A 25,674-nucleotide genomic window follows, 5' to 3' on the forward strand; every position below is an offset into this window, starting at 1 on the left:
AGGCTATAGAAGTCAAGTTCCTTGCCTCAGTCTATTTTGCGCTGCTCTAACAGAATGCTGGAGACTGGGTAAATTTATGTGAATGGAAATTGGTTTGGCTCAGGATTATGGAGACTGGGGAGCCCAAGATCAAGGACCCACCCCTGGAGATGGCTTCTTGCTGAGTCACAGCCTGACCAAAGTCATAGTGTGGTAAGGGGTGGGCATGCATGGAGGAGCAAGAAGAGGCGGAATTCACTGTTAAAACAAATCCACTCATAATAACATGGTATCATGAATCCATTCATAACTTAATCACCTCTTAAAGGTCCCAAGTTTCAGCCCCATTGTATAGGAAGTTAACTTTCCAACACATGCATTTGGGGGAACGGGTTCAAACCACAGCATTGCCCCAGGTGACAACAGCTCAGACATAGTGGAAAGAAAATTCCAGCCTTGGTGGACTGGCTCAGAGCACTTACCCATTGTCATTACACTTGAAGGTCAAGAAGAAAGAAAGGAGACAGATGTGGTGGCACGGTTGTAGGCCCAGGTACGCAGCAGGTTGCGGTGGGAGGATCACTTGAGCCTGGGAGTTTGAGATCATCCTGGGTAACACAGTAAGACCCCATCTCCAAAAACAAACAAATCCCCAAACAAACAAAGAAAAAAGGAGCAGAACTTAGTGGCACCTAGGGCATAAAGGGACAAGGACAAGCCAAGTTTATAAGCCAATGGAATGAAGGGTATTGGATTTCAAAGGACAATAGGAACCAAGAGTTAAACCAAGTAAGGGGCGGGGAGCCCAAGAGAACAGACACATCAGTCATTCTTAACCTAATGGGACTGGAGTCAGGGATGATTCTAAGAATCTGATGACAGAATGGACCTTCTTAATAAAACACACACACACACACACACACACACACACACACACTGCACACAATTTCAGTGGTTCATGGACTCTAGTTAAGTCTTGCCCTAAATATTCCATGTCAATAATTCAACAACGAACATTTCTATAATAGAAAGTTTATTCCCATCCATAAAATATATCACTAAATAGCTGAAAAAGTTACATATTACATATTATTTTAAAACATAGATTTTAAAAAATCATATTAGCTTCTCCTTAGCAAAATGCTTTTATTTCATGTATTTACAAGAATATACTATATCTCAGGTACACAATTCACTCAAGCAAGCCTGAGAAGGCCTTTGGATGTAGGTAGGTGCACCAATAAGGTTAATTATTGGCTCTTGTGCACAGGATGATTCGATTTTACAAAAGTCTTTTTGAAAACAAGAGTAATTGCAGACAGCTTCTAGAGAAAAGTCTGGCAAAGCAGCAGTTGATAATATATTTTCTTTTAGTGATGAAATTAATCTTGTTTTGGTAATCTACAGCCTGTTTAAGGTGGGCGGGAGGATGAAGTCCTTAGACTAACTTGTTTTTCTATGAATCTTCAACCTGAGCCTGTGGAGAGTGTGGCTCCAAATCTACTTCTCTGCCCAAAGGTCGCTTGTTTTGATAGATGGAAGGACGTTCTGAAATATGGCCATCCATGTTCTGATACATCTAATATGGAAAAGAGATAGAACACTGATTACCATCCAATTGAGATTGATATGCTATGTGTCTATATAGCAAAATATTTAAATAACAATCATTGTTTTTCATAGATCATCACATAGATCTTACAGGATATTCTATGAGTTAATTGACAAACCAATTTTGGTCTTCTTATTCATGGAGAAATGAAGTCAGAGTAAACATTTTATTTCATTATTGTTTCTACTCTTAGAAATCTTAAAGCCGGGCTGGAATGTAGCTCAGTGGTAGGGCTCTTGCCTAGCTTGTGCAAGGGCTTGGGTTCACCCCCAGTACCAGAAGGAAGGAATCCTAAAATCCTGCAGGAAAACAATAAAAGAGAAAGGCCACAAGATGCAGTTAAACTAGGGGACGGATGCTTGAGTTCTCATTTGCTAGTTTTATGGCTTTTAATTTTTTTCCAAAATGAAAATAGTTTAATTTTTTTTTTTTTTTTTTTTTGACAAGGGCTCCCTGTGCTGTCCAGGCTGGTCTCAAGCTCACGGGGCAAAGTGATCCTTCAGCTTCCGGCTCCAGAGTAGCTGAGACCACAGGCGTGGACTATACCACTCCCGGTTTACTTATTTTCTGATTATGAATTTAACACACATTCATTTAGATAAAAAAATACAGAAAGGTATATAAGCTAAAACTCACAAGAGGTAACTACTCTTATATAGACAGCTCGTTAGGCACACACAGTTTTGTGTCAGTAGGATTGTGCTAAATATTCTGGGTTTGGTTTTGTTTTGTTTTCAGGGCTGGGGTTCCAAACCTAGGCAGGGCCTTAGTACTCTATCACTGAGCCACATCCCCATCTCTGTATCATCTGTTTTAAAACCTATTTCTGAACTACCCATATATTGTTATTTTATTAATCACTGTTCAATATGCTTTCTATTTTCATTATTCACTAAGTATAGCTGCATATCATTTTTTTAAATGGCAGCCCGGGGTACTGAGGTATCCTAATTAACCTTTTGATGGGTTGGTTATATAAGGCAAACGGAAAAGCACACCTGACCTTTTCTATCCTTGTGGTAAACGGGGGGAATTGTTGGATTGGGGGTGATTCACATTTGTATTGTGGTATGCATCGCCAGCCTGTCCTGCAGAAGAGTTATACAGATGCTCTCAGATTACAATGGGGTTACATCCTGATAAGCCCATCGAAAGTTTAAAATAGGGGCTGGGGAGATAGCTCAGTCGGCCTTGTAAGCACAAGGCCCTGGGTTCAATCCCCAGTACCCAAAAAAAAAAAAAAAGTTTAAAATATTGTAAATTGAAAATGCCTTGAATCCCACTCCTCTGTTTATACCCAAAGGACCTAAAATCAGCAAACTACAGTAACACAGCCACATCAGTGTTTATAGAAACACTGTTTATAGAAGCTCAGTTCACAATAGCTAGATTGTAGATGCCCTTCAACAGATGAATGGATAAAGAAGCTGTGGTATATAACACAATGGAATATTATTTAGCCATAAAGAAGAATAATATTATGGCATTTGCAAATAAAAGAATGGAATTGGAGAATATCATTCTAAGTGAAATAAGCCAAGCCCAGAAAACCAAAGACCCAATGTTTTTCCTGATAAGTGGAGAATGATATATAATGGGGGCGGGGGAGTGGGGAATGAGAGAAGAATGGGGGAACTTTAGAATACATAGAAGGAAATGAGAGGGAGGGGGGTATGAAAAATGGTGGAATGAGACAGACATCATTACCCTATGTACATGTATGATTGCACAAATGGTGTGAATCTACATTGTGTACAACCATAGAAACAAAATGATGTACCCCATTTGTGTACAATGAATCAAAATGCAGTTTGTAAAAAATTAAAAGTTAAATAAAAAAAATAATAAAAAAGAAAGAAAATGCATTGAATACATCCAACCTATCCAGCAGCGTAGCCCAACCTAGCCATAAATGTGCTCAGGACACTTCCATTAGCATCCAGCTGGGCAAAATCATCTAACGCAAAGCCTACTGGATAATGGAGTGTTGGATAGCTCATGTAAGCTCTTGACCACTGTACTGAAAATACAAAGCCATGGTTATGTGTATACTTCACATCACTGTAAAGTTGAAGATTCCTAAGTTGAACCATCCAAGTTGGAGGCCATCTGTATTTATTTCTTCTGGGAACACCACTCTCTGGAACTTTCCCAACAGTGGGTATTCACAGCCCTTCACATCTCTGCCCCTTTGTCAAGAAACAAGTCTTACTTCCTTATTTGTGTATGTTTCATTATAGGCAAAGTGGAGCATCCTTTTGTATATTTAATGGCCATTTGCATCTTATTGTGGCCAACCTGTTTATTTCCTCCAACTTTTTCTATACACAAGAGGGTATACACATTTTCCTTATTGTCTTTAACAATTCCTTGTGATTTAGGGATCGTGCATCCTCTTTATTTAGATTTTACAAACTCCCTCCTTTCCTCCACCTTCACTACTGCTTTTTGGTTTTATCAGTTTGTTTTTTGATGGTTGTAGTGCTGATTAGGTGCTCTGATTTGATTTTTTCTTCCTAGGAGACTAAAATTTACATATATAATAAATATACAAACTAAATATTATATAATAATTTGTATATGTTAGACATAAACTAAAATTTATATATTATAAATATGTAAACTAAATATATAATAATTTATATATATTATATGTAAACTAAAATTTATGTATATAATATATAAACTAAATATTATATAATAATTTATTATTATATATAAACTAAAATTTATATGTATTATAAATATATAAAGTAAATATTATATAATAATTTATACATATATATAAATTGTTTTAAAACTTATTTCTAAACTACCCATACATTGTTATTATATTATATATATCTCCCTATGAGTCAGAATATATCCATGGTGAACCCGCTGTGGCACAAGGGCACCTCTGCCCGTGACCCTGAGATGAACTTGTCTCTTGATGCATGAGTTTTCTGAAGTAGATCTAACAGGTTATGACCTACTAGACCTGCTTGAGTTCAGCTTTTTACCCCTAGGGTAAAACCCAACATAGCCACTCCTGAACCCATTAGCCCACGCCGCTCATTCAGTGTCCTGGCCCACAAGCTTCTCTCTCTACTCCCACAGCCAATCCGTTGCTGGGTCTATTTGTAGCACTCCTTTTAATTTCTTCTTTTCCATTTCTTTAAGTGACATTTCTCCATGACTCTTTACACAAATAACATGTGACTACAATATCCTTATAAAAATATGAAACTTAGGTTTTCAAACAAAGGTTTCCTTAGTTAATATCCTCCTTTTCATTCTTGATGTTATTTATTTATTTTTATTTTTTTTAAATTGTTCACTTCTAAGATAATATGCTTCGATACTATACTTCGTTAATACACAATATTAATTTGCAGGGCTCAGTAGATCCAAACAGCTGACTCCCATTTCTGACAATGTGTTACCTTTGGCAAATTACTTAACCTCTCTGAACCTCAGGGTACTAATCTGAAAAACATAGCACCTACTTCATGGGATTGATATGAGGATGAAGTGAGTTATGGGTCATAGGTTAGGATAGTGTATGATAAACACTCAAAAATGCTAGAATTTACATTTGTCCAAAGAAACAATTTCTGGTTTTCCTGATCATCACTATTTTACTGCTGTTTCATTAATTCTGACGTCATCTCTACTATTTTTTGAGACACTGGGCCTTGAAACCAGGGCCTCACATACGCTAGCCAAGTGCTCTCCCACCAGTGCGCTCCCCAGCCCTCCATCCCCAGCCCTTTATAGTGTTTATTCTGAGGCAGTGTCTCCCTAAGTTGCTGAGGCTGGCTTCCCACTTGCGATCCTTCTGCCTCAGCCTTTCAAGTAGCTGGAAGTGCAGGCGTGTGTCACCCCACCTGGGTATTAATTCCTTTTTTCTGCTTTGTTCATTCTCCTCCCCTTCTCCCTCCTCCTTCTTCCTTCATTGCACAGGCTCTCTATAAACTTTTTTTCTTCTTCTTCTTATTGTTATCTCCGTGCCAGCGATCTTTTTTTTTTCAGAACTGATATGTCAGAAATATGGATAACTAAACGTTATTTATATTAGATTACAAAGTATATTATAAGATGCATTTTATTTTATTTTTAAAATTTATTTATTTTTAATCGGTACTTTCTTTTTCACTATTATTATTATTTTTATTTAACTTTTATATTTTTACAGACTGCATTTTGATTCATTGTACACAAATGGGGTACATCTTTTCATTTCTATGCTTGTGCACGATGTAGATTCATACCATTTGAGCAATCATACATGTACATAGGGTAATGATGTCTGTCTCACTCCACCATTTTTCATACCCCTCCCCTCTCATTTCCCTTTACATAATCCAAAGTTCCCCCATTCTTCTCTCACTGTCCCCCCCATTATATATCATTCTCCACTTATCAGGGAAAACATTCGACCTTTGGATTTTTGGGCTTGGCTTATTTCACTTAGCATGATATTCTCCAATTCCATTCACTTATTTGCAAATGCCATAATATTATTCTTCTTTATGCCTAAATAGTATTCCATTGTGTATATATACCAGAGTTTCTTTATTCATTCATCTGTTGAAGGGCATCTAGTTTGGTTCCACAATCTAGCTATTGTGAACTGAGTTTCTATAAACATTGATGTGGCTGTGTTACTGTAGTTTGCTGATTTTCAGTCCTTTGAGTATAAACCGAGGAGTGGGATAACTGGTTCAAAAGGCGGGTCCATTCCAAATTTCTAAGGATTCTCCACACTGCTTTCCAGAGTGGCTGCACCAATTTGCAACTCCACCAGCAATGTAAAAATGTGCCTTTTTCCCCACATCTACACCAACATCTATTATTGTTTGTGGTCTTGATAATAGCCATTCTAATTGGAGTAAGATGAAATCTTAGAGTTGTTTAATTTGCATTTCTCTAATTACTAGAGATGTTGAACACTTTTTCATATATTTATTAATTGTCTGTGTGTCTTCTTCTGTAAAGTGGCTGTCCAGTTCCTTGGCCCATTTCTTGATTGGGTTCTTTGTATTTTTGGCGTAAAGTTTTATAAGTTCTTTATAAAATTTGGAGATAAGTGCTCTATCTGAAGTGCGTGTGGAAAAGATTTTCTCCCACTCTGTAGGCTCTCTTTTCACATTCTTAATTGTATCCTTTGCTGAGGAAAAGCTTTTTAGTTTGAGTCCATCCCATTTATTGATTCTTGCTTTGATTTCTTGTGCTTTTCCATAAACGTTTTTAAAATTCGTTCTAATTAGTTGTACATGACAGTAGAATGCACTTTGACATGTCATACATAAATGGAGTATAACTTCTCATTCTTCTGGTTGTACATGATGTAGAATCACACCGGTCTTATAGTCATATGTGTACATAGCGTAATAAAGTCTTACTATCCTTCCTACCACCATACCTCTCTTCTTCCTTCAAACCCCTCTACCTAATCCAGAGTAATTCTGTTCTTTCTTAGCTCCCCACCTTATTGTGAATTAGGATCTGCATATCAGAGAAAACATTCGGCCTTTATTTTTTTAGGATTGGCTTATTTCGCTTAGCATGATATTCTCCAGTTCCATTCATTTACCTACAAATTTCATTCTTCTTTAAGACTGAGTAATATTTCACTGTGTATATATACCACATTTTCTTTATGCATTCATCTGTTGAAGTACACCTAGGTTGGTTCCATAGTTTAGCAATTGTGAATTGAGCTGCTATAAATATTGACATGACTGCATCACTGTAGTATGCTGATTTTAAGTCCTTTGGGTATCAACTGAGGAGTGGGATAGCTGGGTCAAAAGGTGGTTCCATTCCAAGTTTTCTGAGGAATCTCCATACTGTTTTCCAAGAGGTTGTACCAATTTGCATTACCACCAGCAATGTATGAGTGTGCTTTTTCCCCCACATCCTTGCCAACACCTACTGTTGCTTGTGTTCTTGATAACTGCCATGCTGACTGGAGTGAGATGAAATCCTGAATTGAAAGTTTAGTCATTTTGTTTTCTAGTAAAAGAATTAAGAATTTCAGTAACTTCCACAGTTTTTTTGTTTTTTTGTTTTTTTACATAAGCATTGTACTTTTTTGTTTATTCTCCTTCCTCCTTCTTCATCTTAATAAATAACTTCTTCAAGAAGTATGAGTTCTCATTTGGGGTACATGAATTTGGGTTTGTCTGTTTGTTCTTGGCAGTGGATTGGACCCAGGGCCTCATGTTTGCTGGGCATGTGCTCTACACTGAGCCACAGTCCTAGCCCTTGGGGAGATTTTTTGGTGACTGTTAGTGATTTTTCATTTCATTGCCTTCAGGTTAGTAAATCTGGCCTGTATGATAACAATTTTAATTATTCTGAAATTCTCTTTAGTTAGCAGGATTACTAATTCTTGCCATTTTCTGCTATTTCCAAGATTTCTTTTTTTGTTTGTTTGTTTCTTTCTTCCTTGTTTTAATGGTCGATGATGCTTTCTATGGTCCTTTTCCTTTTTTCTATACGAACCAAAAGTTGTGTATTATATTTCTATCTTGCCAGTGGTTATTCTTACTTTTGTGTGTGTGTGTGTATGCTGGGAATTGAGCCCAGGGCCGTGTGCATACTAAACACGTGCTCTACCACTGAGCTACATGCCCAGTTCTATTCTTAACACTTTTAACATCCATATTTCATCTGATGCTTGCTTGAAAATGCGACTGCTTCTTCCTGGAACCTCTGCAGAATCCCATGTGACCTCTTCCTGCTCTGAACGCTGGCACTTTTCCCTGTTTATCATGAGCATCCTTGGTTGTGGGTGTTCCCTCTCTACCCAATCTTAACTGCTTTTGTTGGCTCATTTCTGGTCCACAATGAGATCTCTTGCTTTCAAAGGCGTTTATGCCCTCACATAAACACACACACACACACACACACACACACACACACACACACACACACATAGAGCTATGTACTTGGTGACATTCTGGCCAGTGATGGACTTCACCTGTGACTGTATACCAACAGCCTGGTGTGTAGTAGGCTATTTCATTCAGATTTGTGTAAGTGCATTCTGTGATGTTCGCCCAACAACAAAATCTCCTAACAAAGCATTTCTCAGAATTCACCCCATTAAGTGACACATAGCTATATATATATGTATTTTTTTTTTCCTATAATTTGGGGGGAAGGCATAAGAGGGAAAATGATGAGGAAGTAAATATGTTTAACTTGATTCAAACATTATCAAAGTATTACGTGATATCCTACTAATATGTACAATTTTGACATTTTTATGTATCAGCTAAAAAAATTTTTTTAATAATGTGAAGCAGAGCATGGTATCCTGGGCCCATAGTTCCAGCTGCTTGGAGACTGAGGCAGGAGAAGCCCTTGAACCCAGGAGTTAGAGACCAGCCTGGGCAACACAGCAAGACCCCAAGACCCCATGATCCCATCTCAAAATAAACAAACAAAATGTGAGGAAGAAGAGGAGACCATGTGAGGTCAGTCGCCTCCTTCCACCCCGACCCGGCCGCTGCCTCGTCCCCTCCCTCATGGTTGCTCAGCCCCATCTCCAGTCACCTCTTCATTTGTGTCCTTACATTTGATTTTTCGCCTTGCTTTTGCTCTTTCCCCTGTCGCCCCCACCTCCCTTTCCTCCAGAAGTACCAGCAGCTGGGATTAGTTAGAACAATGAGCAAAACAGAGGTGTTTTCTAACCTACTTCCATGCTGACATTTATTCACTTAATTAACAAACATGCAGCAAGTACTACATCACGTCGTGGAGATGAGCGGGGTATCACCCTTGCCTTTATGAATCGAGCTGGGGATGGGAAAGACAGCCCACAGAACAAAAGTAGCACACAATGAGTTGAGTCTCACACAGAGTTATATATATATATATAAAGGATTATGGAAATTCAGAAGGAGCCTAAGATCAGACACAGGAAGTTGAAGGAAGTTTTGCTAGAGGAAAGATTCTTTGATCTGGGTCTTGAAGATTAAAGCTTGTTTGTTCATCCTAGACATTTTTTTTTTCTTTTTTTGGTGCTGGGGATTGAACCCTGTGCCTTGAACATACTAAGCACACACTCGACCACTGAGCTACATCCCAGTCCCATCCTGAAAACTGTCACTGATTCACCACTCTCTAAATAACACCCGAGCATGCATCTCAATGATCCCCTGATCTAACCCTGCGGGTGTTAAGATTAGATCTAAATGTCATAACCTATGCTTTCTCTACGTATTTTCCATCCCTTGTCTCTAGTTCTCTGAGAGCCATTTTCCTTCCTTAGTCCTTGAAGATGCAGATTCTACACAATCGCTCATGGATGTCCCGAGAAAATTACCCTGGTCATGCTGACCATGCTGTTCTCCCATCCAAGAAATAAGACCGGATTGTGTTTAAGAGATGGAGCAGCAACGTCAGCAGAGAAGCAAGGGCTTGCTCTTAGCGGGCCAGGCTGCCTGGTAAGGTTGTGTGGATTATGCCTTGCACAAAAGTGCCCAGCAGAGGGGGCAGGTGTGGGCAGAAACCCAATCTGTTTCATTCCTTCAGACTGCCTCAGAATGGAGCAAGGGGCTTGAGCCCTGAGTCAGGGGCTCCACCCAGAGATGGCGCCATTTTCCAACTTGTTGAGGAGCTACTGATTTTTTTTCCTGTGGATTACCCATGGCTTCAATGCTGGTAGGAAAAAGAAGCCTTCATCTGGAAGGGGCAGGGGGCAGGGAGAAGGGATTGGGAGGAAAATCTGTTAACTGTATAGCTTTGACCATGAATTCACTTAGGACGGGATCATCCAAGAAGTTGCCATTCAACAGGCACTGAACAGGCTTCCTGAATAGAAGAAAGGGGCTTTGAACATCTTTGGGGTCTGGAGACATGAAAGGAAAGCCTCAATCCAAAGCCCAGGTGGTCCTGAACAAGCCAAGCGGTTCTTCAGCCTAGTCGGGCCACCTTTGCAGTCTGGCTTCCCTCCATATTCCTCCATCCGCCCTACTTGTCAGCCACAGTCACAGTAGCTCTCACCTCTCTATCTTAAGCCTTTATTTGTTTTGTTCATTGAGCCTGGAATATCCTATCCATCCTCCATCCTTCAACAGAAAAAATGCTCTTCATTCTTCATGCCTGGTTCAGATTCCTTCATGAATCCCCCAACTATCTAACAGTAAGCATTAGTCAATCCTTTCTCTTTACTCCACCAGCTCATTTTTTGTATCTTTTTATAACTCTTCTTTCAGTTTTTCTTAGACATTATCTTTTATAGGTCATCTGCCCAACAGCCTGTAAGTACCTTGGGGGCTTTCCATCTCTCAACCTTTTGACCTAATTCCCTGACAATAATTTAGTTTCTATATGTGATTTTTAAGAAAAATCACAGGAAGAAAGGGCACACATCATCTAAATAGGCCTATAGAACAAGAATTGAATATGGACTCAGCAATTAGAAACAAGGACAGAGGATTCACTTAAAGAATCAGATTTATGGGGCTGCAGGGCTGGGGGTGTGTGGCTCAGTGGTACAGTACTTGCCTACCAAGCTCAAGGTCCTTGGTTCTACTCCCAGCCCCCCATCATATTTATATTTAAATAACATTTAGTGAGTAAATTCCAATTTCCCAGTATAGGTGAAGTCTTCACATACATCATCTTATTTACTCCTTTTTACAACTCCATGAAGTAATATTTTTAATTTCAGATAAAGAAGTGGGACTGACCCCCTAAAAATACTGACTAAAGATGAATCATAGGAAAAGTAAATAATTAGAGCCAGGATGCAATCCTAGGTATTGGGAGTTCAAGGTTCATCTTTTGTTCACTTCATCTGAGGATAACTGTCTTCACTATACCAGGTGGTGTTATTGGGGAACGGATTAGCAATGCAATCCCAAGTTCCTAAAGCTCACAGATCATCTAGCCTGGCAACCCATGTTACAGAGGGAAACACTGAGGCCAGGAGAAGTAAAGTGACTTGTCATAACGGGCACGGTATTAGGAGCTGGTATTTAACTCTCATGACCCCAGGCCAATGCTCTTTCCATTCTACCATGCTATATGATTGGCCTGTGTGATTAGTCTGTACTAAAGCTTCATGTTGAAGTAGGGAAGGCTAGTGGCTTTTGGAGGAATTAAGTTTTATTTAGTTGTCCAATCCTCTGTGCTGAATTTTACTTTATTAAATCAATTGACTGAAATCTCCAGGAAAGATTTTTTTTTTTCTCCTAAAAACACTTCTCAATAAATAGGTCTCATCCTACGCAACTTTCAAGGGGCAACCTAGATGAACTGAGACGAGAAAGACATCTTGATACATTTGGATCTCAGGAAGTCAACAACAAATGTTGTAAATTACTAATTTCCTTTATAGTAATATCAAGTTCTGGTTGCTACATACCGCTTCTTCTGCATCTGCCAGCTGACATCCTAAAAATGAAGTCAGGTTAGGGAAGGACGGCCGTTTCCTTGAGTCAAAAGCCCAGCAGGATTGCATTATAAAGTATCTGTAAAAGCAAGAGAACAAGCACCAAGATGAGGACACAGATGAACTAAAATGGAATGTTTTCCACATGATGAAGCACATTTAGTGTAGAGCTATGTGTTTATGGCATGTTTATTTTATGGAAAGTACTCTACTAGATTTTGTACTCACATCAGAAAGAGAAATTAGAAGATGAACAGAAATGCCTTTAATGACCTGTAATGAAGGAGATGGAGTCTCATCCTCACAGATCTCTCAAGTAAAGTAAGTAAGACCCAGAAGCCTCAGAGAACAGGCAAGGTTCAGTCAGAGTCCCTCAAACAGGAAGATTATTGTCAGCTTTTTCATGACAAATTATATGAACTTTGCACTAAGGAGTTTTTACCATTTTTTTTTTTTTTTTTGTCATGCATTTGGACAGATTGAAAATTTCTGATTTCAACCAATCAATCTACTGTCCGATTTGAACTTACATTTCTTCTGTAGCATAAAACGGCTGATCCATTTTAAATCCACTCTGAATGAGTTTATAGAAGTTAGCATCAACCGGAATGCCAGGGTAAGGATTCACACCTGAGAAAAAGAGGAAAGACGTCGCCATTCATCGTTCCTTCGTTTGTTTATCCATTCATGGCAAACATGTATCAAAACTCCCAAGTGCCAGACAGCCTGCAGCAGGGGCTGCAGATGGATAGAGTCATAAGGCTTCCCAAGCAGGTTACCGACCAGTGAGGAAGACGACTTAGGGACATCAACAAGTAACACATCAAGTGGCACATTTTGCAACAGAAGCAAGACCAGGAGCTATGGGAAAAGCCCAGGTGGCATTTTCTCCACCCTCTTGTTTAGGAGGCACACGGGTGGGGGAGGGGTGCAGAGGGAGCAGAATGCGCAAGACCCAGAGCCCAGGGAGACCAGCAAAGTGCCAAACGTACCAAGTGAAAATATCTCCCAGAGCAATATTCCATATGACCAGACATCACTCTTAATTGTGTAGATCCCTTCAAACAAGCTTTCAGGAGCCATCCATTTTACAGGCAGACGGGCCTACACAAAACCCAAGAGGAGATCCCTGGTAAATTTCCCACGTACAGTCCATGGCTTCTTTTCTTTCATTAAATGATGAAATGTATTCTCTTCCTAAGTCCTCTCCTTTTTTTTTTTAATTGGGGAATTGAACTCAGGGGCACTTACCACTGAGCCACATCCCCGGCCCTTTCCATTTTTTTATTTGGAGACAGATCTTGCTAAATTGCCCAGACTGGCCTCAAACTTGCAATCCTCCTGCTTCAGCCTCTTGAGTCACTGGGATTACAAGCATGTGCCTCTATGCCATGCTTCCCTTAATATTTAATTGAGAAAAATCATATTCCTCAAGTGAAAGTAGTTCACTTTCAAGTTAACTTTCTAATAGTAGTAGCCATTATATACATATATATATATATATATGATTATATATAAATATAATGTTTAAAACTCATCTTGAACAAAAGCTGGGGCTTGAAAGTGGTAAATGTAGCAGTAATTAGATGCTTTCCATTAAAGAAGAGCTAGTCAGTTGCCTGCAGGGAAGTGGGCTCAGAGTACATTAGTGTATAATCTTGTTAAAGCACTTCTCAGAAGAACATTAGTAGAAATGTTGTCCCCAAGAATATGGTGAGGGGAACTTATGTCATCACTTCCAGAAATGATACCAGACTGGTTTCTGCGGTTTTAATAATTTCCAGTAGCATGAAAGGGGAGTTTTGACTTAGTACCACCTCAGATTTGACTCAGGACACAGGATGGTTAGGTTCCCGAGACAGAGCCTTTTGTACTGGTTTTATTTTTCATGGATCAAGGAGCCTGTCACAGCACATGTCGAGTCTGCCAAGTAAAATCAAAGACCAAGAAAGAAACCCTGTTTTAAGTCCCATACACAAATGGAGGAGCTGAACAAATCAAGCGGGCTAGTCTGGTTCATTTAATTCATTAAAAGAATTAATTGCGGTTCTAAATGGAATTCACCTTCCCACATAAGAGACAGCTGGCTAGCAGAACAGACGCTGCATAATCATAGAGGAGTGGTCAGCATATTTATGATTTCAGCTGTAATAATTGAGGAGCAGATTTTAAATCAACTAAGGTGATTACATTTGATCCTAGTGGGAATGCAGTTTAATTTGATCTTCCACATTTATTGGCTGTTTATCCTGAACAAGGCGCTTTCATGTTGGCTTTATTGGTATATTCCCACAGCCCTACCAAGTAAATGCAAAACCCTCTTGGGAAACATGGTATCCTAGTGGTGAGGCAAAGAGTTGGGGTTTAGGCTCTTTGTGTTCAAATAAATGTGCCATGTTACCATGGCAAGTTACTTTTCTGTACCTCAGTTTCCGCATCTACAAAGTGGATGAATTAATATATGTAAAGTGCCCCAAAGAGTACTGAGCCAGTTTTTGTTGCTATTAATATTTCACAAGTAGGGACAAAGATGGAGAGAAAAATCCCCAAAATGAATAACCATTCATTTTGGTTAGGAACAGGGACTTAAACCCAGGTCTTGTAATTCTTAAAAACCACCCTTTCAAATACAAAATTGATCACCTAGTATTTCTAATAATTCTCTTGTATTTAAAAGCATATCTTGACAAGCAGACTCAGTTACGTTTTATGTCTCCCTGCATTAACAGTAACAGGGTAACAGATATTCATTAATTAATATTTAATTTAATTATTGTGCCCTTAAATTTTATATTTAATATTTATGTTGTACATTTTGAAAATTATTTTAACTATTAGCTTTTCTCATAATTGGAAATATAACCCAACAGTCACTTTATAGCTAAGGAAACTGAAAGAAGTGTTTAAGTAATGAAATTTTTTTTCTTTAAGTGAAGACTGCACTCAGAAGCCCCTAATGGATCTATTCTGACTAGCTAGCCCAAGGACACATGTGTGGCTATTTTGCTCCATTTTTATTATAGATGGAAAACTCCCTGAAGCTGTAGAAAAATCTTTTAAGCATAAGTAAGCAAATTGCTGTAAGAGTTTTTGTGTATGTGTGCGCTACAGTAAATCAAAAATGCATTACTGAGTACAGCTGTTTACTGGTAATAATGACAAAACACAAAACAGCAGAATAAAAACATGCACGAAGTAGTGGCCTCACATTGCCCCTGACAACGTAGTTGGAATCGCTCAGGATATCTCGAGCCAATCCAAAATCACAAATCTTCACCACCTTCCCATGGGTGACAAGCACATTCCTGGCTGCCAGGTCTCTGTGAACACACTAGGAAAAACGAGATCAGAGTGTTATTTGCCGTGATGGACACTATCACAGGGTGCAATCTTTCTTCTAGCTTCAAGTTCAATAGGAGCTACAGATGACAGAAGGGCTCCCATCTTTACTGGGCCAGGAGTTGCCATGGTATGTAACAGGCCGGGCAAACCCAGCAGCCCAGTTCTTCAGCTCTTGTGGCTGCAGTCCCGGAGACCAAAGGAGAGTGGTTCTTAAAAACGAAGATTGAATTGAACTAGGTGTTCTACCTTGCTATAAGAAAGAGATGCGACAACAGGGGTCCCTGCTGAGCCACTAAGGGACTTTCAAATTGTCTTCCAGCACTCCTCAATCCTCAGGTGGGTGTTTTCTGGCTGGGAAATGGCTTTAGGAATAAAATGGAGTAATATCAAAGAAACTATTCAGGAAAAAAAAAAAAAAAAAAACAACTAAAAATGATGTCAGGGAGATTTACTAAAGCAGAATTGGGAGTTTCTGAACTGAGAGGTATCATGACATTTGTCCAAGAAGTATGGCAGGAAAATTAACTCTTTGAAGAAAGATTTTCAAAGGAACAGGGCACCAGATACAAGCATCCAAAAGGCTCTCTTCACTCTTTAAAAAATAAAAGCAAACCCCATAAAAACAAAAATGTCTGTGCCACAACCCCTCTCGCACCTCCCTCCCAAACCATCCCCCTTTTCTTCGTGGTGTGCTGGGGATTGAACCCAGCAGCCTTCTCCTCTGAGCTGTACCTCCCAGCCCTTTTGTGATACTTTATTTTGAGACTGGGTCTTACCAACTTGTCCAAGCCAGACTTAAACTTGCCATTCTTCTGCCTCAGTCTCCAAGTAGCTGGGATTATAGGAAGGCACCACCACACCCTGCTCCAAATTCAATTTTTCGAGTGCCTGTCATCTACTTGCATTTTACCCTCTTTACCACCAGGCCCTGCAGCCTGCCTTGCCCCTCTCTCTTGTCTGCCCAGTCTGCTAAGGCCTGCACTGACCAGTGTGGCACCCACCTGGCTCTACTTGATTTGACCTCTCTTTGGTATTTGGTACTGTTGGTCAGCTCTCCTCCCCAGGTCCTTCCTTCTGTGAATTCTGTACAGGACTCCTGTTTTCTCCCTCCTGCTCTGGTGGTTCCTGTCTCCTCCAGGGCTCTGCTCAGAAGCCCATTCTCTTTCCCCAGAGTCACATCCTCTCCTTCGTCCTTCATCAAGCCATCTCATTCAACCCTAGGGATGCAACTACCATCACCCAAATCTCTATTTACAACCTGAACACTTCTCTGGTGCTCAGCTATCTACTATACTAAGGTCTACTGGATCACTCACATTGAATATATCTAAGTTATTATCTTTATCCAAAACTCCTCCTCCTGATTCCATAATCCCTACCCTATCCCATGTTCCCTGCCGGTTTTCTTTCTTCTTCAAAAATTTCCCTTAGCCCAAGGATGAACTCCTTCAAAAAAATCTTCTCTAGGCGAGGCGTGGTGGCACACACTTGTAATCTCAGCAACTCAGGAGGCTGAGGCAGGAGGATTGCCAAGTTCAAGGCCAGTCTCAGCAACTTATGGAGGCCCTAAACAACTTAGCAAGATCCTGTCTCAAAATAAAAAATAAAAAGGGTGGTTAAGTGCCCCTGAGTTCAATCCCTGGTGTTTAAAAGAAAAAAAAAGTCTTTTCTATTCCATGACTCCCTGGTTAGGCCTCATGTACAAGTCTCTCCCTGAGGTTCTCATTCTCAGAATTTATTTAAATCACAGTATACTGTCATCTTTGATTTGCATGTCTGCTTATCTCTTTCTTCCCTATCAAACATAATATCTTTGAGCCCAGGAGTTATATCATCATCGATGCTCTTACTCCCCCTAGCACAGAGTAGGTACATAGCCAGTGCTCAACGAATGTGTGAAGAAGTCAAAGAGCCTGTGGAGGAGATTGAGAGACAATCAGAGAAGCAATAAGAGGGAGGGGAAGCAGGAAAGAGCAATGTGCATGATTCAGAGGGAAAGGCCTGCAGAGAAGACAAAAGGGAAGAAGGTCTAAAAAAAAAATGGATATTCTTCCAAAGCTTGTGTTAGTACAAGCCCAGGGGGGCAGGGGAAGCATTGCCCTTGACTGCCATTTGTGAGTAGTTTAGGAACAGATGCTCCTTAACTTATGATGTGGCTGCATCCCAATAGACCCATTGTAAGTTGGCAAAGACCAAAAGTCAAAACTGCATTGAATACATCTATCCCACTGAACAGCTTAGCTTAGCAACTATGCACTATAGGTGGTTTCCCCTCATGATCACAGAGTGACTTAGGTGTGACCAATGCTGCTGCTCAGCCTCACAAGGAGGATCAGACCACACACCACTAGCCCAGGGAAAAATCCAAATTCAAAATTCCAAGCATGGTTTCTACTGAATATATATGGCTTTTGCACCTTCCTCAGGTTGAAAAACCAAAGGGACCATCACAGGTGGGGACCTTCTGTATTTACTTAACAGCTGGCAGCAAACTGGGCCAGGCAATCTAGGTAGATGCTCTCCAACATCTATAGATATTTGTGAAAGCACTACTGTCCATGTTTAAGTGAACAACAACAAAGAGTAAGGAGGGCAAGAAGGCTGAGCAAGGGAAATCCAAACAGCAGGCAAGAAAATGAAGGAAGAGAAGGCTGTGCCCCAGGTGGATGGGAGAGATGGGCAGATTTTGAGACGATAGGGTTTCGCCTTTATTTTGAGACCGAGTTTTACTAAGCTGCCTGGGCTGGCCTGAAACTGGTGATTCTCCCACCTAAGCTTCCTGAATACCTGAGACTACAGGCATGGGCACCATTAAAGGCAAAAAACAACAGTTGAAATCCATCTTTCCAAATTCAGGGAGGTAAAAAAAAGGAGAAAGGAGGTAAAGGAAAGGAAGTAGAGAAGGGGAGGAACAGAATAAGACATGTAAAGAAAGTAGAGCAGGAAAAAGTCTAGAAATAAAGAGAAGGAAGGTAATGGAAGGTGAAGGAGTCTAGGGAATGTCACCTCAAAGTGTGTTGCCCTGGTCTGCTGGTTATTTTAAATATGGCTCTTGGGGTTCAACAGATGTTGGATGAGGCTTTTCTCTGCAGCTCCCTTAGCCACTCAAAGGAACTTCTTCCCAGATGATTGTTCTGTTTCATTTTTATCATTGTTTGTTTTTTTTGATGGAATCCAAGGCCTCACACGTGCTAGGCAAGTACTCCACCACTGAGACACTCCCAGCCCCACTGTCTGTTTTTCAGGCCCATTCGTTACCCCTAAAAATCATTTGCCACCCCTCTAAAAGACCTCCCCACATCTCTCTCCTCTATGAAGAGAATTACGCTTCCACCATCTGTACCTTCCTTGAGTTCCATTTTATGTGACGCCCCACACACATATGCATATAAATAAACGGTTATGCCTTTTCTCCTGCTCCTTGTCTATCACCAGCTTATTTCAGCAGACTTAAGGACTCAAAACTTGGGGGGTGGGGGGAGTAGTCCTTTTGCCTTTATGAAGAGAAGAAAACAACGAAAGGAAGTGATTAAAGGATTTCATTAATCGGCTCCTAGGTATGAGTGGTGTGAAATGGCAGAGAAGAGCAAAGCTGAAAGGCAATGAAAGAACGCAAAATTAGGGGCAAGAAAATAGTTTGAGGCAGCCTCCATACCCTTGCCATCACAGCCTACTGGATCTGGGATTAGCAATCCAAGAGACTGTGGGCCTCCGGGGCTGCAGCCAGAGCACCACAAAGGAGTGTAAGTTAGACAGGCCCAGGGGAGTGAGTGTGCTGAGTTTTGTCCTCCATTCACTCCCTGGGGCAAACTCTGTACAGGGCAGGACCCAAATGACTGTCCAAGGAGGGATTGACAATGCTACACTTCATCATGAGTGGGATTTCCAAATTCTTCCTTTCTTCTTTCTTTTTCTTTTTTTCTTTCTTTTCTTTTCTTTCTTTTTTTTTTTTTTTTTTTTTTTTTTTTTTTTTTAAGGTACTGGGGATTGAACCCAGGGGTGTTCTACCACTAAGCTACATCCCCAGCCTTTTTTATTTTTTATTTTGAGACAGGGTCTCACTAAGTGGCCCAGGCTGGCCTTGAATTTACCATCCTCCTGCCTTCCCTCCTAAGTCACTTGGATACAAGGCCTGTGCCACCACTAGCAGGCAGCAAGGACTTCCAATCTCAACCTTGTTCCCTGTAAGTTCTAGGGAACTCTGGACAGCCTGAGAGGGCTATGCTAGCCATTTTCTAATAAAGAATCCCAGGCCTTTATGATACAATTAGCAAAGAGTCAGTTAACATTCTTGGTGACTTCAACAGTAAAGAGGGGAAGAAGATAGGCATCAAGGGAGACATTATAATAAACAAACAAACAAACAAAGAGGCACGTCTCTTTTTCATACTTTTATATAAGCACGTCTTTTTTCATAGTTTATCTTTTCATATTTTTTTGTCAGTTTTTTGTCTTTAAAAGGAGCTTACCGACTTAAATTCCAGGAATTCCATTCCTTTGGCAACTTGATATGCAAAGCAAAGAAGATCTTCAAATGTAAGCACATTCAAGTCATCTTCTTCTTCCAGTCTTTTCTGGTTTTCATATTCAACTTCATCTGTAACATAGAGCCAGCTTTGACTTCTTCCAAAATGCTAAGAAATTTTGCCTTATCAAATTTCTATGAGAAGGTTATCAAAACCACAGTTAGATGAGGTACATTTAATAAAATTTATAGAAACCTGTAGGCTTGAATTGAGCTCCTGCATTAGGTTCAACAGATCAAACCAAAATGTCATCACCGGTGCTAAAGTTCCACATCACCAAGAAGAAAGGAAATTATCTGATCTTCTGAGAAATCAGGAGAGATAACAACCAAATTTCCTAAACAGGCCATTTCAGTTGGGTGTTTAACCTGAAGTAACCTGATGTGAACCAAGTAGATGCTATTGTTCCTTCTCCTTGCCCCTGAGAAAGCAACTTTGAAACGAATATCCTCCCTGTTCTTTGTTCTTGTTTCTTCTTCCTTCAGCCCTTCTGTCAACCTCTTCTGCTCAGCCCATTGAAACACTTATTTTATTTTTTGGAATAAAGTAATGCATGATTCTAGAATCACAAATCAAACCAATGAAGATCTTTAAACTGAATTTGTTGCTATTTTGTGTTGGGGCTAATGAAATAGGAATTTGGGGATACAAAAAAGGGAGAGATATATTAAATTTCAAAGAAGCACCTCCAAATCATTAACATGAGAAAATGCCCATGAACAGCCGCTTCTCTTGAGCCACCCAGCGCACGCCCACCTCCCACCCACCCATGCCCTTGTCTACAAAAACTAACGGGAGGCCCAGGCACAGTGGCACGCCTGGAATTCCAGCGCTGAGGGAGGAAACCTGCAAGTTCAAGGTCAGCCTCAGCAACATAGCAAAGCCCTAAACAAATTAGTGAGACTGTCTTGGAATAAAAAATGAAAACAATAAATAAAAGGGCTGGATGTAGCTCAGTGGTAAAGCACCCCTGGGTTCAATCCCCAGTACCAAAACAAACAACAACAAAACGAACATGAGGTTCCATGTGCAAGTCAGGGAAAACGGGTGACAATGGCTTAACTCCGTGCTGACTTCACCTGAGTCCAGTCCTTGGCAACCAACCCTCTATAAACATCAACACCCGCCACACCAAGAGGTGTCGTTTCTCCATCTGGAGATGGCCCACACTCTCCCTTGAATGCACATCCCTTGCTTTACCCCAAAGTCTTCTCACTCTCACATTCTCCTTCAATGTTCCTGTTTTCCTAAATAAACCTCTGTCTATGCCTCTGACAGGCACAAGCTACAATTCTTTTCCCTCCCATATGCCAAGAAACCCCACTGGTCCCAGATCCAGTTCCTCCTTCTCTCTGGGAAATCCTTGAACCCTTCTTTGGCTTCAAGAGATTACTGTCTCTTCTCCAAACTAAGACATACTTATGAAGTTGTTACATCAATTTCCTGGCAGCAGAAAGCTACCTGTTTTTGCTCAGAGTGGTCACAGAAAGATTCTTTTTGTTTAGAGATAAATTCTCTAGCTGCCTTGATGATAGATGACCTCCTGGTTAGTCAGGAGTTTTTGAGACACTTTTATTATGCTAGGCAGATTCATCACATTGAAAAAAGAAAAAAAAAAAAAAAAACACTAATCAAGTTTCTACCACATTTTATGAACGATTATTTTGCACTTGATGTTCTTCTGTTTACTCTTTCAAACAGTCCTGTGAGAAAGGTATTATTAAGCTTGTTTTTAAAATGATAAATTGTGACTCAGATGTTTAAATAACTTGCCCAAAGTCATCCAGCTAGAAAGTGAAGGAAACAGAACTTCTGCCTGATTCTATGACTCACCGTCTTTACCACTTATCAGGGAATAAGGTGGCTCTGATTAATTTGTGACTTTAAAAAGTATAACCTGACCAAATAAAATATTCTTCAGAGTTTTTAGTTGACGATTAATATGAAAGCTTTAAAATATAAACTGTTGGCTTTCACTGCTTTTCAAGCCAGTTGCATTACAAAGCTTATCACTGCCATCAGCAAAGAAAAAAAAATGCCCTTGCCACAGTGCATTTTTAGCTTTTTAAAAAAGCTAAAATGAAACTCTTGTATCTGTTTTCATTTTAAAGTGTTACTAATTAGGATAAAATATTACCTTCAGAATGAATTGAATTCCCATTGAATCCTGAAACCTGATCTGAGTCCTGGTGTATCTGAACTTCTCTTGAACCAGGCATACTATTAAAGAAAAATTTGTTCGTTATTTACATTCGTCTTCTGAGCAGAGGTTCTATTAAAAAAATAAGTTCATCAGAGAAATGCATCCCAATTATAAATGAGTTTTTAAATTAAAAACACACCATCAACTTGTCAAACTTTTGTCTACATTAGAAACATCTGTGTATCCCACTCCTTGGTCTATACCCAAAGGACTTAAAATCAGCATACTACAGTGATGCAGCCACATCAATGTTTATAGCTGCTCAATTCACAATAACCAGATTGTGGAACCAACCTAGATGCCCCTCAATTATGAATGGATAAAGAAACTGTGATATATATATATATATATATATATATATATATATATATATATATATATATATATACACACACAATGGAATATTACTCAGACATAAAGAATAATAAAATTATGGCATTTGCAGGCAAATGGATGAAATTGGAGAATATTATGTTAAGTGAGATAAGCCAATCTCAAAACACCAAAGGATGAATGATCTCGCTGATAAGTGGATGATGATACATAATGGGGGGTGGGAGGGGGCAAGAATGGAGGAAGGAGGGACTGTATAGAGGGAAAAGAGGGGTGGGAGAGGGGTAGAGGGGAAGGAAAAAATAACAAAATGAATCAAACACAATTACCCTATGTAAATGTATGATTACACAAATGGTATGCCTCTACTTCATGTACAAACAGAGAAACAAGTTGTACCCCATTTGTTTACAATAAAATAATAATAATAATAATAATAATAATAATAATAATAATTTTAAAAAAAAGAAACATCTGTGTATGTGGCCCTGCTGGTCTAGCTAGGATAAGTGATCTCTCAGTCCTTGTCACATTACAAGCTGGGTGTTGAAGTTATGCTTTACAAAAAAGAAATTAGACTTGGTGAGATAAATATGATTTGTTTCAGCACAAAGTTAATAAACACTGGAACTAGGATTCACAGCTCACTCTTCAATTTCTAAACTTGACCCATTTTTCCTTTAAAAGCTCATGTAATATAATCCAGATCTACAGATCTTCTCTAAAGACTGAAGGGCTTTGCCATCCATTTTTGTTGGTTGGTTAGGTTTTTTTTTTTTTTTCTTTTTTTTTCTTTTTTTTGCATGTGAGTGCTAGGATTAAACCCAGGGCCTCATGCATATGAGCTATACCCCTAGTTTACCATCCTTTTTTTTCAGTTTTGTTTTTGTGGAACTTGTTTCCTTTCCCTGTGAAAGTAAGAGTCAACGAAAATCTCTTTAAAAGTATATTATATAGAATGCTTCACTAAGGAATTCTGCACCAATTATAAATAGATCATGATTCAATTTATTCCAGTGTGTGAGTTTATCCCAATTTACAATTTCCATATCTTTGAAAAATAGTTTCATGCTTTCAGGTCACAACTATTCCAAACTTAATTGTTTTGAGGTATTTAATACTCCAATGACCAGAATGAATCAAAAGAGCTAATTACTGCCCATGAAGTGCTATCACACCCATCTAACTCTTAGGAGAGACTCTCTCTTCTAGAATATGTATGGCAGGTTGGAGGTGTAGCTCAGTGGCAGAGCATATGCTGAGCATGCACAAGGCCCTGGGTTCGATCCCCAGTGCCTCAAAAAATATGCATGATATTATACAATTTTCTCAGTTCCAGAATATGAACTGAGAAATGAGGGTCAAGGGGAGGACTAAAATGATGGGGATACACAGATAAGGGCAAGTGCTCGCAGACATGCATGGGGACTTCCATGGGGCTTTGTGGCTTTAAGATGTCGTATCTCTGTGTAACGAAGTCTGGGAATCTCCATCCAATCCCCAAGAAACCCCCGGAAGAGAAAAGTCTTTGACAGATAATTCTACCTTCAGAATAAGGGAGACCTTTCACCTATGCAGGGGAAAAAGAATGCATTGTGGGTAGAAGAATGCCTATGGGTTGGTTCAGATAAAGCTGCTGTAACACTGTGATGTTCAGGTCATCAGCCAAAAATTTCAAGGCTGAGGAGGGGCATGCCACCAAACTCCTAAAGCATCCATTTATGCATACTTAAATGATAAATCCATCAGGACCAAGGCTCACTCAGGATCCACACAGATGGCAGAATATACAGCCCAGAGCCCAGAGACAGTGACCAATAGTTTACGTTCCCATGTTATGCCAATCGATCCATCTTAACAGTTAAAAATCCAATTTATGAGTTTAGATCCCTTTTGTACAACAGTCCCAGGACCTGAGCTATTTTCTATGAATAAGCCAAGGACATTGGAACAGGTCTTCATTCTTTCTACCAATACCTGTGTGGCAACCAGGAAACGTAAAAGATTGAATTACAAACCTTTCTCAAAACCATATGTTTCTAGGGTCTGATTTAGACAGGTAGAAAGAGACTGGCTAAATAGTAACTGCCCTGAAGGAAAGGAAAGGTCTCATGGTTCCAAATCAACAGGGCAACTACAGCAATAGTTGGGGGATACATTCCAAGACCACCAGTGCATGCCTGCAACCACAAATACCACAAAATCCTATATATACTATGTTTTTCCTATGCATGCAAGATTATGATAAGGTTCAATTTATAAATTAGGCACAGTAAAATATTAACAATAATAACAAAAGAGAACAATTGTAACAATATACTTTAATAAAAATATTTAAAACTCGTTGAATTGTTTATTTCTGGACTTTCCCGCTTAATATTTTGGACTACAGTTGATTGAGGGTAACTAAAGCTTCTTTAAGCAAAACAACAGATAATGGGGGACAGCTCTATAGCAAAGATAAGTGACTTGTGCTAGACTCCTGGCCCACACAGTGCCTTTAGAAACTGGTCACCGAAGAGTATTTGTCAATCACACCTTGTCTATGTCTTGTATAATAATGAAACTTTGACCTGGCTTCTTACCTGGAATTTGGATGTGATTGGAAAGTGGGATAAAAACTGAAATTGTGTTCCTTGAAAATCTCTGTCCATGTCCTGTGGAATTTTTCTCTTTTGTTTCTTAGATAGTTGAGAAGATCACCATAGCAACAATACTCAAAAATCAAGTAAATTGGTCCTGAAATAGTTACAGTTTTAATTATAGATATACAAACACCATATTGTTTTTCCAGAAAAATCTGCACAACATACAACATATTCTGTGAGAGCTCAGTTCTCCCCCAACTTTGAGAAAGTACATTTTCTGAACCTATCTCTTTTTATATCTTAAATTCAATTTTAGCTTTCTGCCTAAACTTCTTTGGAAATTAGAATATTCTTGCCATTCTATTTGGCCCTTGGATATATGGCTTCCCCAATACCATTGGCCTCCTGTATTCTGCAGCCTGCAACTGAGAATCGCATGCCAGCTGTATTACGAACACTTGGTACACTAGTTTGGATCCTGAACATTCTCAAAAGGCCCATGAGTTGAAGACTTGATACCTAGACAACAGTGCTATTGGGAAGTGATGAAACCTTTGCCCATGGGGCTTAACTGGAAGAATTTAGGTAACTGGGGTGAACCCCTGAAGGGGATATCAGGACCTAGGTCCCTTCCTACATCTCTCTTTTTCTTTGCTTCTGGACCATCAAGAGTGAACAGGGCTCCTTCATCTTGCATT

The 25,674-nt window shown here is 39.6% G+C and overlaps 1 protein-coding gene across 3 annotated transcripts in view; it reads right to left on the reverse strand.

Annotated features, from left to right (window-relative positions):
* Positions 1–1,022: 1,022 nt before the first annotated feature.
* Positions 1,023–25,674, reverse strand: part of Flt3 (fms related receptor tyrosine kinase 3) — an 80,184-nt gene continuing 55,532 nt past the window's right edge. For 2 of the 3 annotated variants that reach the window (XM_047553271.1, XM_047553272.1), the window contains 8 exons: positions 24,974–25,127; positions 21,990–22,072; positions 19,796–19,923; positions 15,193–15,315; positions 12,977–13,088; positions 12,515–12,614; positions 11,958–12,063; positions 1,023–1,558 (listed from right to left, as the gene is read on the reverse strand). In XM_047553271.1, coding sequence (XP_047409227.1) covers positions 1,436–1,558; positions 11,958–12,063; positions 12,515–12,614; positions 12,977–13,088; positions 15,193–15,315; positions 19,796–19,923; positions 21,990–22,072; positions 24,974–25,127 — 929 coding nt within the window. In that variant the 3' untranslated portion in view covers positions 1,023–1,435. Of the gene's footprint in view, positions 1,559–1,681; positions 1,891–11,957; positions 12,064–12,514; positions 12,615–12,976; positions 13,089–15,192; positions 15,316–19,795; positions 19,924–21,989; positions 22,073–24,973; positions 25,128–25,674 lie in introns of all 3 variants that reach the window. The other variant, XR_007108766.1, reaches the window with a different exon arrangement.

This window comes from Sciurus carolinensis, chromosome 5 (assembly GCF_902686445.1).
Source record: "Sciurus carolinensis chromosome 5, mSciCar1.2, whole genome shotgun sequence".
Classification (NCBI taxonomy): Eukaryota; Metazoa; Chordata; class Mammalia; order Rodentia; family Sciuridae; genus Sciurus; species Sciurus carolinensis.